The following is a 13,898-nucleotide window of genomic DNA, read 5'->3' as shown; positions in this document are numbered from 1 at the left end:
ATTTTTGTTCTAGAGGAAGTACAGAGAAAAAAAATCATAGGTTTAATTCATGAACATGTCTCATAGAGCAGGGAAGTTCTTAACTAATTGCAGAGTAACAATTTGTTCATCTTTTTCTGCTTTAAGGGACATAACAGAGAGATATGATTGATAGTGCTGAAAGAAGCCTGCAGGAGAAAGGCAAAATCACTGCAGGGAGCACAAGGTACAGAACAAAAGTAGCATCATACTGAAATTGGAAAAGAAAGAAGTAATCTTAGAAAAGTACATAACTGAACTGCTTCTGATGAGGTAAGTGATGCAGTGTCTTGAAATACAGGCATCTTGAAAGTAACATTGGATGTATCATTACTTAGGGTTTATTGATTTTTTTAAAGGGTTATTTGGTCATTTTAAGCATTCTTAAAAATGTGAGTCAAATTTTATCTATTTCAAAAAATGAGGATAAATGAAATGGCTTGTGAAATGAAAAATGTTCAGGGTTGGATCTATGGTTTTTTTTTCAGAGATCTGGGCTCTTTCAGCCTATCCACATTTCTGATTCTCAGTAGCAATCATCCTGCTGCCAGCTCAAGTCCTGGCTCACAGCTGAGAACCTGCAGTTACACATTTGTGTGGATGTCAGAGGTGAGCCTGCACCATGTACTGCTGTATTTTTGGCAGATGGTGAGAAATTGGACCTGAGATGCTTCATCATCCCATTCTCAGAAGTAATGGGTCTGTGTTTTCTGTAGTAGATTTGCTTCAGAGCAGCCTGGTCCCTGTCAGGGTATCCATCACACATTCCTGGGAGCTCCCAGCTGCAGCTCTGCTTTGGCCCCTGCTCCCTCTGCCCACGGGCTCAGAATGCTGCTGCTGACTCCCCCAGCTACACCTTCCCATGGCAAGGCAAACCTGCCTTCCAGACCTTGGCTGCAGTCTGAGAGTTCTCTGTGACAGTCCCAGCCCTGTCTGTGCCCTGCAGGAGTGAGGGGAAGCTCTGAGCTGAAAGCTGGCAGGAGCTGGATGTCACAGCAGGATGGGGGAGAAGGGGAGTTTGCCCTCCTGGCACTGGCATATTTTATGAAAAATGTCTTTGCCCAGGATTTCTCTCCTGGGAAGCTGAGAAGCCTCGGAGAAAAAGGAAAACAATATTATCTCATTTGCTTCTCCTGTGTTTTGCTGTTTTGGAATGTGGTTGGAGATTCTTTATCCAACAGGTGAATTGTTTTTACTTAATGACCAATCACAGCCAGCTGTGTTGAGGCTCTGGAGAGAATCACGAGTTTTCATTATTATCTTTTAAACTTCTGTCTGTATCCTTTCTGTATTCTTTAGTACAGTTTAGTATAGCATTCTTTAATATAATACAGATCATAAAATAATAAATTAGCCTTCTAAGAACATGGAGTCAGATTCATTTCCTCCCTTCGATGGGGGTCCCAGAAAATACCACAGCCCTCCTGTGCCACACCTGGCCAGGCTCTGCTCTTGGACCTGGGCCTGAGTTTATCTGGCATCTGCCAGGAATGTCCTTTGGGAAGGGAGCACTTGGATGCTCCACAGTGTCTCAAACAGTTCTCTTTGAGAGCTACCAGTGGTGTCCAAAGACACTCTGAGCTCCTTCCTTTTCAGGACTGGGCCTGACAAAGTTTCAGGCTCTGATGAAATTCTGATCTATTAGAATTAGCTGAATTCCCCTCAGCCCCTGCTGCTGTGAGCTGGCCTAGCTGGAATAATAAATTGATTTGGTATTGCTTCTTTAGATGCTGTAAATGTTACCAAGTATTTTGTAGTTTTAAAAGCTAAGGTTTCACTATTTATAGATCAATTACCTTGTCTTGACACCATCTTCAGCACCTGACAGCTCTTCATTTCTTTCCTTTCTCAGGTAGATGGCCAGTGAACTTTTTAATTCTTGCAATGTCTTTTCTGTTATTCTTCACTCTGATTTTATTTATTTAGCTTTATGCTTGCAGTTTTTGAAAATATTTCCCCCCCCCAGTCTTTTTAGGCTCTACACTTCTCCCTGTCTATGTCTGTCTTAGCTGATTATTCATTTAGATAAATTTCAAGTCTTTTCTGAGAAGTTTTGTTGGCTGAGGTAGCAGAAAAGGAGTAATTTCCAGAGAGCCACTGACTTGCTCCACTATGTAAGAGAAGGATGAATGTTTAAAAGATTTCAAATAGCTGTACAGGGCATCCTGCTGCTCTGACTTTGAGGACATTTTTCTCTGTTACAGCTGGCATCATCTGTCTTACAATTTATGTGAAGTGAGCAAGCTGTTTTAAACCTGTAGGCTTTGTTTAAACAGCACAGTCAGAGATTTATGATGTGTGCTCTTGAGATCAATGTAGCTGTGGATCACTGTTAGGTATTTATCTCAAGCTTTCTGTGAGCCCTGACTGGAGTGGGGTTTATGCAATGTATGTATTGAGCAGGGGTTCACAGCTCAGACAGCTTGTGGATATTATCAGAAATGGCATCTCCCAGAGACAATTCCTGCCTGTTTAGCTCTTATTTCTTGCAGTTACTATCAGAAGCTACCCAGGAGTGAGAGAATCTGGAGGTACTCTGCATGTAGAGGAGTCAGGCTAGAGGCTTTCTGTGGCTTTTTGTTTTGTCCACTCCTTTATTTATGTTACATGCCAAGATACAACAACATTATCAGTGAGTGGTACCTTGAGTGTCCAAGGAAGCTTGCCCTGGAAACCCAGATTATCTCTGTCCATGTATCACCTTCCTGCACCTGTGTGTGCAGGAATCTTTCACATGGTGTCTGTCATTCCTGCCTCCACTGATGGTCCAAATCTGGGTGTAAAATCTTGACATTGATAACCACGTTTGCCTTCCATACTGTGCTTGATAATAATCACACAATTCCTCAAACCCATGGGCACAGGCAGCCTGCCATGGGGAGCTGAGGGCTGGGCAGAGAAATAATTTGTGGGTCTTTTTTACAAGTGACAGAGAGAAACAATCATCTCCAGCAGCAGTGGGAGCAGATGCCTGATCTGACATTGCTGATTGGTTTTGGGGATGGCAGGGGGGGACTGGGCATTGTTAAGCTGCCATCCCTTACCTGCTGAACTTCTTCCTGGCACCCCAATCTACATCAGTGACAAAGGAGAAAGTCCCCTTGCCTCTGGACTTAGACACAGTTGAGCTCTACTGGGAGTTTTCACAGAACCCCATGGGAATTTTCCTTCCCCTGCTCAAGTTCTCTTTGCATTGTGTATTTGTCTCTTCCTCCCATTACTTCCTTCCTGTTGTGCTGAGCTCTAAAAAAATCACTACATTGCTCACAACATAATTGCAAAACATCAAGAATTTATTCATTTCCAAGTAGCAGAGAGTCTAAAGTTAGGCGCTGCCTTCGTGTTTCTTCATTCCCATTTTAAATCAAGCAGCTCTATATACATGTTTTCAGACATCTGTATAAATTATGCAGCCAGTCAGGGAGTTCCCTGTTTACACACAATATTTCCAGAAGCACTCAGAAAGATTCCCACGTTTCTTGTACTGTTTCCTGTCCTTGGTCAAGAGGCGGCCCAGGAAAGCATTTTGAGGATGGTTCCTGTAGAAATTCTGAAATCAAACAGCACTGGGGAGGTTACTGGGGGTGGTTCCCAGTGGGAAAGTACATCCTCCACCCTCCCTGCCCTCCCAGCCCTGTGCTCTCACTGGGGGAAGGAGGGGACTGCCCAGTGTAACCTCTGCTTTGCATGTCCCACTAAAACTCAGCCCTGTCTTCTGCATTTATGTTTAATTCAGCAGGAAGTGAACAGGGATGATGCTCTCCATGTACATAATGGTTCATAACAGAGCTGATCATACTCTGTAACCTGTGCTGGGGCTGGTGGTGGTGCAAATGGTGCCTGGGCTGATGAAGCTGGGAATTGGCCTTTACTGAGCTGTTTTTCTAGGGGAAAAAAAAAAAAACAACCAAACAAAAAAACCCCACCAAACCCAACTTAATTCTAAACAGTCCATTTTTTTTTCTTTTTTAATCTGGATTACTTGATATCTTTTTTTTTTCCTTTCCCATTTTTCCCCCTCTCCTGTCTAACAGCCAAGTGATTCCAGCTTCAAGAACACTGTGGCATACTACTTTAGTCTATACTGTTTGTGAAGTCTGTTGATCTGAAATGATTTCTTGGCAACAATTCTGTGTAGTTTAGTCTTATTTTTCTTGTTTCAGTGATAGATGGTTATTTACTTACTTCTTTGATATTTTCCCCTGGGTTGTAGTTGCTGGGGGTAAGACCTGTTAAAGAGGAGACACAATGAAATGTTTCACCATTTAGGAATCATGAATTAGGCAAGTAATTCTCATGTGCCATAATGCTACAGCTGACAGAGGTCTTGGAATGGAATATCCAAGGGTAACATCTATTGCTTCCTAAACCATCCATTGCCACTGATTCTGCACTTTCTGCAAGTATTGATGTTTTGTAAGACTGCTATTTTCTTTGCCTGCCATCTCCTCTTTGGCCAACCTTCTCCTTGCCCTGGTTTTGCTGTCTGGAAGTTTTGCAGCACTCATTTGGAGATTTTGAGGTGGTGTTGAGCTGCAGGCATGGCTACTCTGCAGGTTCCCCAAAATCCCAGTTAACTCAATGACAGCTGCTTGTTGCTTACAGATAACATTGTATTTTAGCAAACACCTGGGAGTTTTAGCAATCACCTGGGCTGTGATATCTGTGGGAGCTGGAGGTGTGAAGCATGGGCACTCCATTGCTGTGCTGAATGCTCACCTGCTTTGCTGTCCTCAGTCAGGGTCCCCAGGAGCTGGAGCAGGGAGGAGCTTCCCAGGCTGCCCAACCTCTCCAGGTTTAACCTCGAGTCTTCATCAGCTGCCAAGGCAAGGTGACAGAAACAGGCACAGGGTGAGTCTTTTGCTCTGCATCCTTGTTTCAGTCTGTCTCAGGGGCTTTCTCATCAGGTCTGTTGGCCCCACAGACCCCACAGGTCTGTTGAAGATTTTCATGAAAGCACCAACCCACCCATCCTTATTTAATTCTTCTAAAAGGGAGAGTTGGTTTTCCTTCCAAAGCTTTGAGAAAAGAGAAACCTTCCTGATGTTAATCTTAGATTCTCATTTCTCTGGCAGAAGTTTTGTTACAAGAGTTTTTGACAGCAGCAGCCCCTCCTGTCACTTGAGGTACTCAACCTCATCCTTCCAGTATACAGCCCAGACTTGGATGTAATTTTAAAAATTTTACTTTAGTTTATTTCTTTATGAAATAGTTCCTGTGCTGCTGCTTTCCTATGAATAAAGGCAAAACTTCCTGTTTGAGACCTATTAACCTGCTCAGTCTTGCAATTACCAAATGCAGTGGAAGTTGTGGAAGGGCAGGAATAAAGGTAGAAAAACTTACAACTTATTTTGGCAGCTGTGCTTCTTGGTGTATTTCAGTCATCTCTCATTTAATGTGTGTACCAGTACAGATGTTACCAGTTTTTCCAACACAACAGCTTGCTGGTAGCTGATAGAATTAATTTGTCTATGCATAAAGAATTCAGAATTCTGTGGCTAGCCTGTGCCCCAAGGCAGGTTGCCAATAGAATCCCTGAACAGTGCAATATTCCAGGTAACTTGGGTTCTTGTAACCTGAGCAGTAAATTTAATCTTTGCTAATACATAGCAGACATCCCAAATTGTGGGCAACCAGAGGGTGTCATTATCAAACACTATTTGTGTAGATTAATATAATTTTGTAATTGGATTTGTAGGTGACCCTGTGGAGTTCCAGTGCTCTGACCTGCAGGAATGGGTGTGACTGTAGCTCCTCACATGGACATGTAAGAAAACAAACTGAAATAATCTCCCAACATTTCAAAAACTTGCACAAAGATCAGGAATTTGAAGATCTTGGACATGCCTGTTATTGGTTTACTCACTGCACAAAAGGACATTTGCAAAGGACAGCAGGGATTTCCTTATAGGACTCAGAATAAGAATACAAAAAATTCCCAGTGCTGTGTGGAGACAATCTGCATCTCTGGCCATGGATTATTCTTTAAATCAGAGCAGTGCTAGCAGGTAAATTTGCTTTGAGATTTAAAAAAGGAAAAACCCAACCCAAAACCAACCCTCTTTAAAAGAGTTCCTCTTCTGTGTCTTCTCCTTCCCAGAGAGTCTTTACATTAGCAGGGAAGATCTAAGCACAGTGACTTGAACCTAATGCAATAATGGCTAGAGCCAGCTATGATGTGACAGATATTACTCATATTGAGTCAGGGGTACCTGGAAATGCAAATTACATTGTGGAAGGCTTGAGGAGATGCTGGCTTAGCAGTCCAAGATTTTCAGAGCAGACTGGGGACTGCTGATACCTATGAACCAGCAGAGCAGCTGTTGCAAAGCAGGTAAGAGCATCCACTTTTTAATAGTCAGCTTTATGCAATAACTTCTGCATTGGTTTGCCTGTTCTTTCAGAACTCATTTCAGAAAGTCTTCCAGAACCAGTCAGGTCTGATGATAGTAACCTTCCAGATTCTGCTGTGCATTTATTCTGAGCCATTTCAAACTTTGAGCATCACTTTCTCAAGTAAAGATTTATTCTTCCCCTGGGCTGGATGGAATCTAAATTAGTGCAAACAAATAGCATTCTCAGTACATAGAAGTCTAAGAGAGATTTGCCTGTTCTTGATGTTTGCACCAGGTTTCCCTGTTTTTAAACACAAAATAGCTTATTTCAAAGGGTAGAAGCAGGAGAGACTGTACAGCCAAGCTTCTTTAAGTTACCCAGTGCCTATGAATGCCCAGACACTGAATGCCAGCTCACATTCAGTGCTGCAAGGCTCAGATGCCTTTTTCTCCTCAATGCATCCTTTTGTTTCCTGGCTCTCAAAGCAGCAGAGGTAACTATTTAGGGCACCCAAGCTCCCCATTGTACAAGACCAGCACCCACTGCTGTGTCCCTTGTGCTGCTGCTGTCCTCCTGCTTCTCCTGCAGCTGAGCAGCACAGATCCAGGCCCCTTGGAAAGCACACTGCTGCTTTTCCTGCTCCAACCCCTGCATGATAACCATTAAAGTCAAAATTCTCTTACCTGAGTGTTGATAAGACATCTCACTGGCATTGATGATGGGGAGAGACAAGAGAGGACAGGAGAAGCAGATGATAATGAGACAGCAAAGTATCAGTTTATGCATCCTTGCTGTGTTGGATGTTCTGTTGTGTCCAACCCTGGAACTCAGAACTCCTGGCTAACTGGAGCCTCAGCTCCCAGTTTCTCCCATTATATAGCCACTCATGACCTCATAAACACCATCATGTTCTCTCCCCCCTTCAAAAAAAAAAATCCAATGAATTTATTGCCCATTGATTCTAAATGAAAACCACTTTGCATTGATGTAATTTTTCAAGGTAACAGTTCATAGACAATAAATTTACTGTCTTATAGCTTGGTGTACAAAATGGATATTATATCAAACCAAGCACAGTAAAGTTTATAAATCTGGCATTAAAAAAAAAGTAACTTTCAGTTATAAATCATGAGTTAACAAAGGGTCAGACGTTGGTTGAAATGACCAGGGCAATAGACAGCTGATTTATGAGCCTCAGCAGTCTTGACGCAAAGCATCTGATATGAAATGCAATTTTTTTTTTTCCTCTCTCTTTTGTGAGATGGATGAATGTGTTGTGTTGTATTTGTTGTGCCAGAAAAAAAGTAAAAAAGAGAAGGAGTTAAAAAAGCTTGTGAACTTACAAAGAAAATACTAGGAGAATTCAATTTTTTAATTTGTTTTGCTCTCCCTTGCAGAATTTCACACCTATTTATTTGGGAAGACCTCATCCAATGGTGCCCTAGAGAATTGTCTTGGCAGAGAAAGTGCAGCTTCCATCTGGAGACTTCTTGGTACATATAAACTACTTTGGTTGATGTTAAACACAGGTCTCTCTGTAGACTGGAAGATCATTTTCCATTTCACTTATCTTCTCCTTCAGTTGGAACTAACTACTTAATTCTGAGTATGTTAGCAAGGTTTTTCCCCTGTTTGCCTATTGCTTTTGCCTAATGCTACCACAGGAGTTGCCTTATGTCATCTCATCCCTTTAGTCCTTGTTTCCCTCCATCTAGCCTATTTTGTCTCCTTAACTTAAAATTTGATTTATCATATCACAGAGCAAGGACTGACTGGACTGGTCTCTCCCCTCCATTCTCTATGCAGTGTCATATCCAACTGTATAGAGCCTTGAAAATAACAAAAAATGTAAGTATGTGGCAATATCCTTTCCTTTTAATGGTGAGAAGATAATGCTTGTTTGTAACAAATTGAGGTTTGTTACTTTTCTGCCTCTCTACTCAAATGTTTTTGTCTTCAAATGCTCTTCAAAATACTATGAAATCCAACTAATGTTACTAAAGTTGTTTCCTTATGCTGAATTTTGTGATAAGTTGCAAAAGGTGTGAACTTCTCTTTTTTTTTTTAATAAGCATTTCCTATAGAAGATTAATTTTTATATTGTGCATCCTGTGGCTCCTAAGACTAATTTCAAATTGGCTGCATCAGTCATATAGAACAGAAATATTTCTGCTGCAGGTCTAAAAACCTGCATGGAGAGCAGTCCATGGGTGGGCTAAACACAGTGAGCTCTGAAAGAAGTTGAGGTTGGAAATCTGGAAATCTCATACTCCAATTCCCCTGCTGCAAGCAGGGCCAGCCAGGACAGCTGGTCCAGGAGTGTGTCTAGTCAGGTTTGAATAGATCCAAGGATAGAATGGGACAGAATTTCAAAATGAAGCTTGATAATATCCTTGGCATCCCTGTGTGAGTTCAGTGCTCTGATCTGAGTGCACAGGTGGGTGTTGGAGAGGTGGGAAAGGACCTGCAGAGGTCCTGCCAGCCTAAACTTCCCTGTGTGCACAGGGAGGGCTGGTGTTTGACTTGCCTCGACTATTGAACATATGCTTCAATTATCTGTACTACAAATCCTTTTTCTCTGCACTTCTCTGCTGAACTGAATGTTTATGACAAAAGAATTTCTCCACAGAATTAACCTAATGTGTTTTATTCCCCTTTCCCTGTGCTTCCCTGTGAGAGAGATAAGCAGCAAGAGAGGAATTCTCTCTCCTCATCTGAGTCATGCAGCTCTTGTTCCAAAACTGCAGACAGTAATTAGCTCTGATTTGATGCATGATCTCACTGTTGGTGCTGGATGCTCTGTACAAATGCTTCTCCTTCAGTGAACTATCAATGACAATGGTATTATCAATATTCACCCTAGGCATCCTCCAAGGAAAGCTAATGAAGCACTCTGACCAGCAGCTGCTGTCCTTTGTCTTTCCTCAAGGAAGATTCAGCATCTCAGAGCCCTCCTGGAGTGCGTCATGCTCAACTTGGGCAACCTGCCCGAGGATTATTGCCTCTGCTTAGGGCTGGAGGTGTCACTTAGCCACTCTCCTTTGTCACTTAGCCACTCTCCTTTGTCACTTAGCCACTCTCCTTTGTCACTTCTGCACTCTTTGCTCTCCCAAAATGTCAAAGGCATCTCCCTGGGGCGACAGTGCCAACGTCATCATGGCCAAGCAAGGAAACAGCTCAACCCAAACAAAGGTACAGAGCCCTGGGTCCATGGGAGAGGGAACTCAATGGGAATGGCACTTTGAGAACTTGGAAGTTCTTGATTTGAAACTCTTCTGCAGAATTTTGTGGGGAGAGTTTTCAAAGTTCTTATTTATGCTTATTTAGTTTTGGAAGTGCCTCAGGGCAGCAGTAGGTAGATAAATTACAGTAGTAAAATTATTACAGTAGATAAATTACTGAACAAAGTAAGTATTACAGTAGATAAAATTCCTGAACAAATTCCTGAACAAAATCTAAGCAATAAATATATTTAAATATAAATATATAATATATTTAAATATAAATATATAAGTATAATATATTTAAATATATAAATATGATATATAAATATAACCTATCCTAAAAGATCATCCTTCATTCAGAAGAAACAATATGATGGCTCATGAAGAACAAGTTGCTAGTATAGCCAAGACAACGTTGAAAAAAAATAAGACTCAATGAAACTAATCACATACATCACCAAAAATTATCTACTTCTGTGTAAAATAGTATGGATGAAATGTAATCTATAATGCAACAGTTCTTTGCCCTGTTGCCAACTGGTTTATGGCAAGCAAGCATGAATTGTTATTAGTCAAGTATTGTGACAGAAAACCAGGAATTTGAGTGTGATTTACCAGGAGCATTTGTATGAGGGACTTCTTCAGAGGATGTAATTTCTAGTGTAAAACTCTGGCTTGAGTTTAGTTTACAAGAAGAGAGGTGTGCAGTAGAATGATTTTGTACTGGCACTGTAATTGCAGATGAGCTTGTTGTTGTTTGAGTACCCATCTCTTCATTGAATTTTACTACAATTTTAACTTAACATGTTGCTGCAGTGAGTCATACATGTTGGCTGGAAAAATATTTGCACTGTTATTAATTTTTCTGGTAGGGGCTATTGTACAGGGGTTTGGGGTATTCTGCTTTGCTGTCACTGCTGATACCTGTTCTCATTAACACCTAAAAAGTTTATTTTCACTGAAAGTTTAACATTTTAGCTGATTATTCAGCTACGTAAGATGATTTCTAGATTTATTTTGCACACTGAAATAGCTACCTTGTGAGATCATATATGCAATAAGGTGGTTTTTTCTGCTACCAAATTACGTTGCCCTATTTATACTATGCCTTTTAATGTGTGCTGAAAATAGCCTGTGTGGAGAATATGGAAACCAAAGGAAAAAACTAACCACAACCTGCTGTTAACTTTCTTTTTGAAGATGCTTCCTCTGCTCACTGTGTGTGAGCTGTAATGCACAGGAGTATTTAATCTTCAGAATTTCTTTTAATGTTTTGTAATGCCTCTGAGAGGTTCTGACCTAGGCTCTCTTGTTCTGAGCTGGGTTGAAGGTGTGTGGGTGAGAATGTGCTTGCCTGGACACACACCCCTGTGTGATGGTGGCTCCTTAGGCCTCTCTGAAGATATTTTATTTTACTACAGAATTGGCAAGATGTAAAATTCTTGAGCACAGGATCACAGCTGCCAAAACACTGCTGCTCTGTATAATTTCCACCAGTTTGAGGGGAAAAAACCCTTTTGCTCTTTGGCCCACTGTAGTCTGGGTATATTCTCCAAGTGAAGCTTGACAGACTGGTCCCTGCTTGCCCTGTCCTCTCAGCACTGCAGAATTACCAACCTGAACCTTCACGCTGCTTGACGTGGAGGAAAGTAAATCTGGCATGACTGAGACTTGGAAACGCAGCACGTCAATATCTTATGGGAATTGAATTCTGGATAACGCAGATGCAAACTGAGGAGCAGAAACCAGATCTTGAAATAAGGTTTCTTTCACCAAAAAAAAAATGTAATGGAACTAGCTACGCAATTATAGTTTATTTTTAAAACTGAAATTATGACAGCAGAGTGTGTAAGGAAGGAGAGGAACACATCTGCAGCAAGGCTGGAACTTTCTCTGTGCCTTTCACCTGCTATCCCAAGGTATCCCAAATAATCTGTTCAACTCTAATAAGAAATTGTGATCTGGATAAAAGCAAAATAAAAACTGCTTTATTTCATTTTTCTGGTCAATACAGTGGTCATCAGAGAAAGCAGCACAAAGCAGCTGACAGGCAGGCACAGGCTGTTTGTGTAGCTCTGTCCATCCTTGTTCCATCAGTCCCAGCTGTAGGGCAAGCAGGAGGCTTGGGCCCATTTTATGAGAGGTGCACACATTTCTGTCACACTGCTCCACTTGGAACCTTGCAATTGGTAAAATTTCCCAATTTGGGTTTCTTTGTCGCAGAGAACTCTGTGGTGAGACATTTTCAAGGTAAAACCTTTACAAATATTTCAGTAATGCGGGGTAGTCCAAATCAGCTCTGAGCTAGCCAGAACTGCAATCCTTTTCCCCTGAGTTGGGTGGGGAGTGTGGGGGCAGAGAGGGGCTGGGAAGGGCAGGAGATGGGAAAGGCTGGGAAGGGCAGGGGCAGGAGCTGGGAATGTAGGGAAGGGAAGGGGCAGGGCCGGGTGATCTCGGGGTCCCCCCGGGCTCTGTGCCCGGCTCGGGGGGCGCTGGCCCCGGGAGGTGGCGCTGCGGGACCTGCGGGGGCTTGGGCTTGGGCTGGGTTTGGGTTTAGGGAGGGTCCAGGGTCGGTGTGTTCGGCTGGGGATGTGTTTGAGTTTGGGGGATCGCTGTGTTTGTGTGGGGGTTTTGTTTTGGGGGGGATGGTGTGTATTTGGTTGGGTTTGAGGCTGCTGATGTGTTTGAGTTTGGGGGGCTTTGGGGATGCATGTTTGGGTGTGGGAGATGGGGTGTGTGTGGCTGGCTGGGTTTGGGGGGGTCAATGTGTCTGTGGTGAGGTTGGGGGGGGTCATTGTGTTCATGTTTGTGTTTGGGGGTGTTGGTGTGTTTATGTTTGGGGGGTCAATGTGTTCTCTGTGTGTTGGGGTTTAGAGGTGCTGGTGTGTTTGTTTTTGGGGGTCAGTGTGTTTGTGTGTGTGGTTGGGTTTGGGGGTGTTGGGTGTGTTTGTGTGGCTGGGTTTGGAGGAGCATACAGGTCTGGGGGTGTTGGTGTGTTTGTGTTGGGAATGTTGGTGTGTTTGTGTCTTGGGCTGGATTTTGAGGGTGTCAGGGGTGTGTGTGTATTTACATTGGGATGTCAGTGTGTGTGTGTTTGGGTTGGGTTTGTGAGGCGTCAGGGTGTGTTTGGTTGGCTTGGGGATGTCTGTTTGTGTCTTTGGCTGGATTTTGGGGGTAGCATTTTTCTTTTTAAAGCAATAGCACAGCCTTCCTGAGGTTTAATTTAGGTTGTAATAAAAAAATATCAAGCTAATCCTGCTGCAGAGATAGGTGTGATTGCTACATACTATGATATTTTTCACTCTTGTTCTGTTCTTAAACTTACACCATTCATTATTTTTAAGTAGAGTATTGAGGGGTTTTCCAAACAAATTATTTCCTGGAGGCTGCCTACACAGACAGCTGTTCAGCTGAGGATTTAAAGGAGTGAATTCCAGCTTAACACTTCTGTCTCCTAGGGCTACGAATGCAATTTTTTCAAAAACTGGTACTACTAATGTCAAAAAGGGAAGCAGCAATTCACTGCTGATTCTTTTCTTTGTAGTTAGGATGATGGAGTGGGCAGGCCAGGCTGTTGTCTTGTATTTTCTCTGGCCCAAAGGGAGGAAGTGCAGAAACAGTAAAGTAACAAATTGCAAGAGGCAATAAGAATCACCTTCCAGATTTCCCTGCCTGAAACTACTTCATACTCTGTTAATTGCATGGTGCTCTGACTCATTAGTTTCTTACTACAAATCATTTAATTGGAAACTTAGTAATAGTTTACTATCTGTTCATTGTTTTACTCTCTGCCCTGTTTCATTTTCTAAGAGCTAGAGGATAAGGACTTTAATCTACAGTGGTGATAGAACAAAACAGTTTTGTCACAGGTGTCCTTGTGCTTTTTTAAAAAAATTTTCTATCTAGCTCTTCACATTTGTTGTACTCATGTTCTTCCTGTTTTTATCACAGAGGCTTAGGATTACTTATCACTCCAATATCCATAGCTGATATCAGAGGACAAATTTCAGGTAGTTCAGTGTGTGGGCAGGAGCCACTGACTAATTAAGAGGAATGCTAATAATCTTTGGCATTTAGCTGTCGTCCACTCAGCGTAGGCAGTAAATGAATGGCACACAAAAGCAGACTTTAATTTTTTTACTTTGTTTTCTGGCTGCATAATCCCTTTAATCCTTTGCTATCAGAGTTTTTTATTAATTAAATGGAATCTCTGCAGGCTCAGTGATTCACATTTCAGGGCAAATACGTGTATTTAACGGGGGAGGGTTGGCATGGGTCTCACTGGGCAACTTGAGGTTTAAAGCAGTCCTTCAAGGTTGT

General features: G+C 42.2%; 1 protein-coding gene and 1 long non-coding RNA gene across 2 annotated transcripts; one reads left to right on the top strand and one right to left on the bottom strand.

Moving 5' to 3' along the window:
• Nucleotides 1-529: 529 nt before the first annotated feature.
• Nucleotides 530-9,073, top strand: LOC143695675 (uncharacterized). Its single transcript, XR_013185118.1, has 6 exons — nt 530-627; nt 4,756-4,869; nt 5,717-6,026; nt 6,119-6,352; nt 7,752-7,847; nt 8,115-9,073. It is a non-coding gene; the product is annotated as an uncharacterized LOC143695675 (long non-coding RNA).
• UTS2 (urotensin 2) lies at nt 3,378-7,263 on the bottom strand. The gene is made up of 4 exons (XM_054648002.2): nt 7,038-7,263; nt 4,738-4,836; nt 4,204-4,247; nt 3,378-3,568 (listed from the first exon to the last, which is right to left on the bottom strand). Exons 1-4 carry the CDS (start codon nt 7,138-7,140, stop codon nt 3,452-3,454), a joined length of 363 nt encoding a protein of 120 aa, XP_054503977.1. The 5' UTR covers nt 7,141-7,263; the 3' UTR covers nt 3,378-3,451.
• Nucleotides 9,074-13,898: the final 4,825 nt, after the last annotated feature.

This window comes from Agelaius phoeniceus, chromosome 24 (assembly GCF_051311805.1).
Source record: "Agelaius phoeniceus isolate bAgePho1 chromosome 24, bAgePho1.hap1, whole genome shotgun sequence".
Classification (NCBI taxonomy): Eukaryota; Metazoa; Chordata; class Aves; order Passeriformes; family Icteridae; genus Agelaius; species Agelaius phoeniceus.
This window is presented reverse-complemented; position numbering and strand designations above follow the sequence as displayed.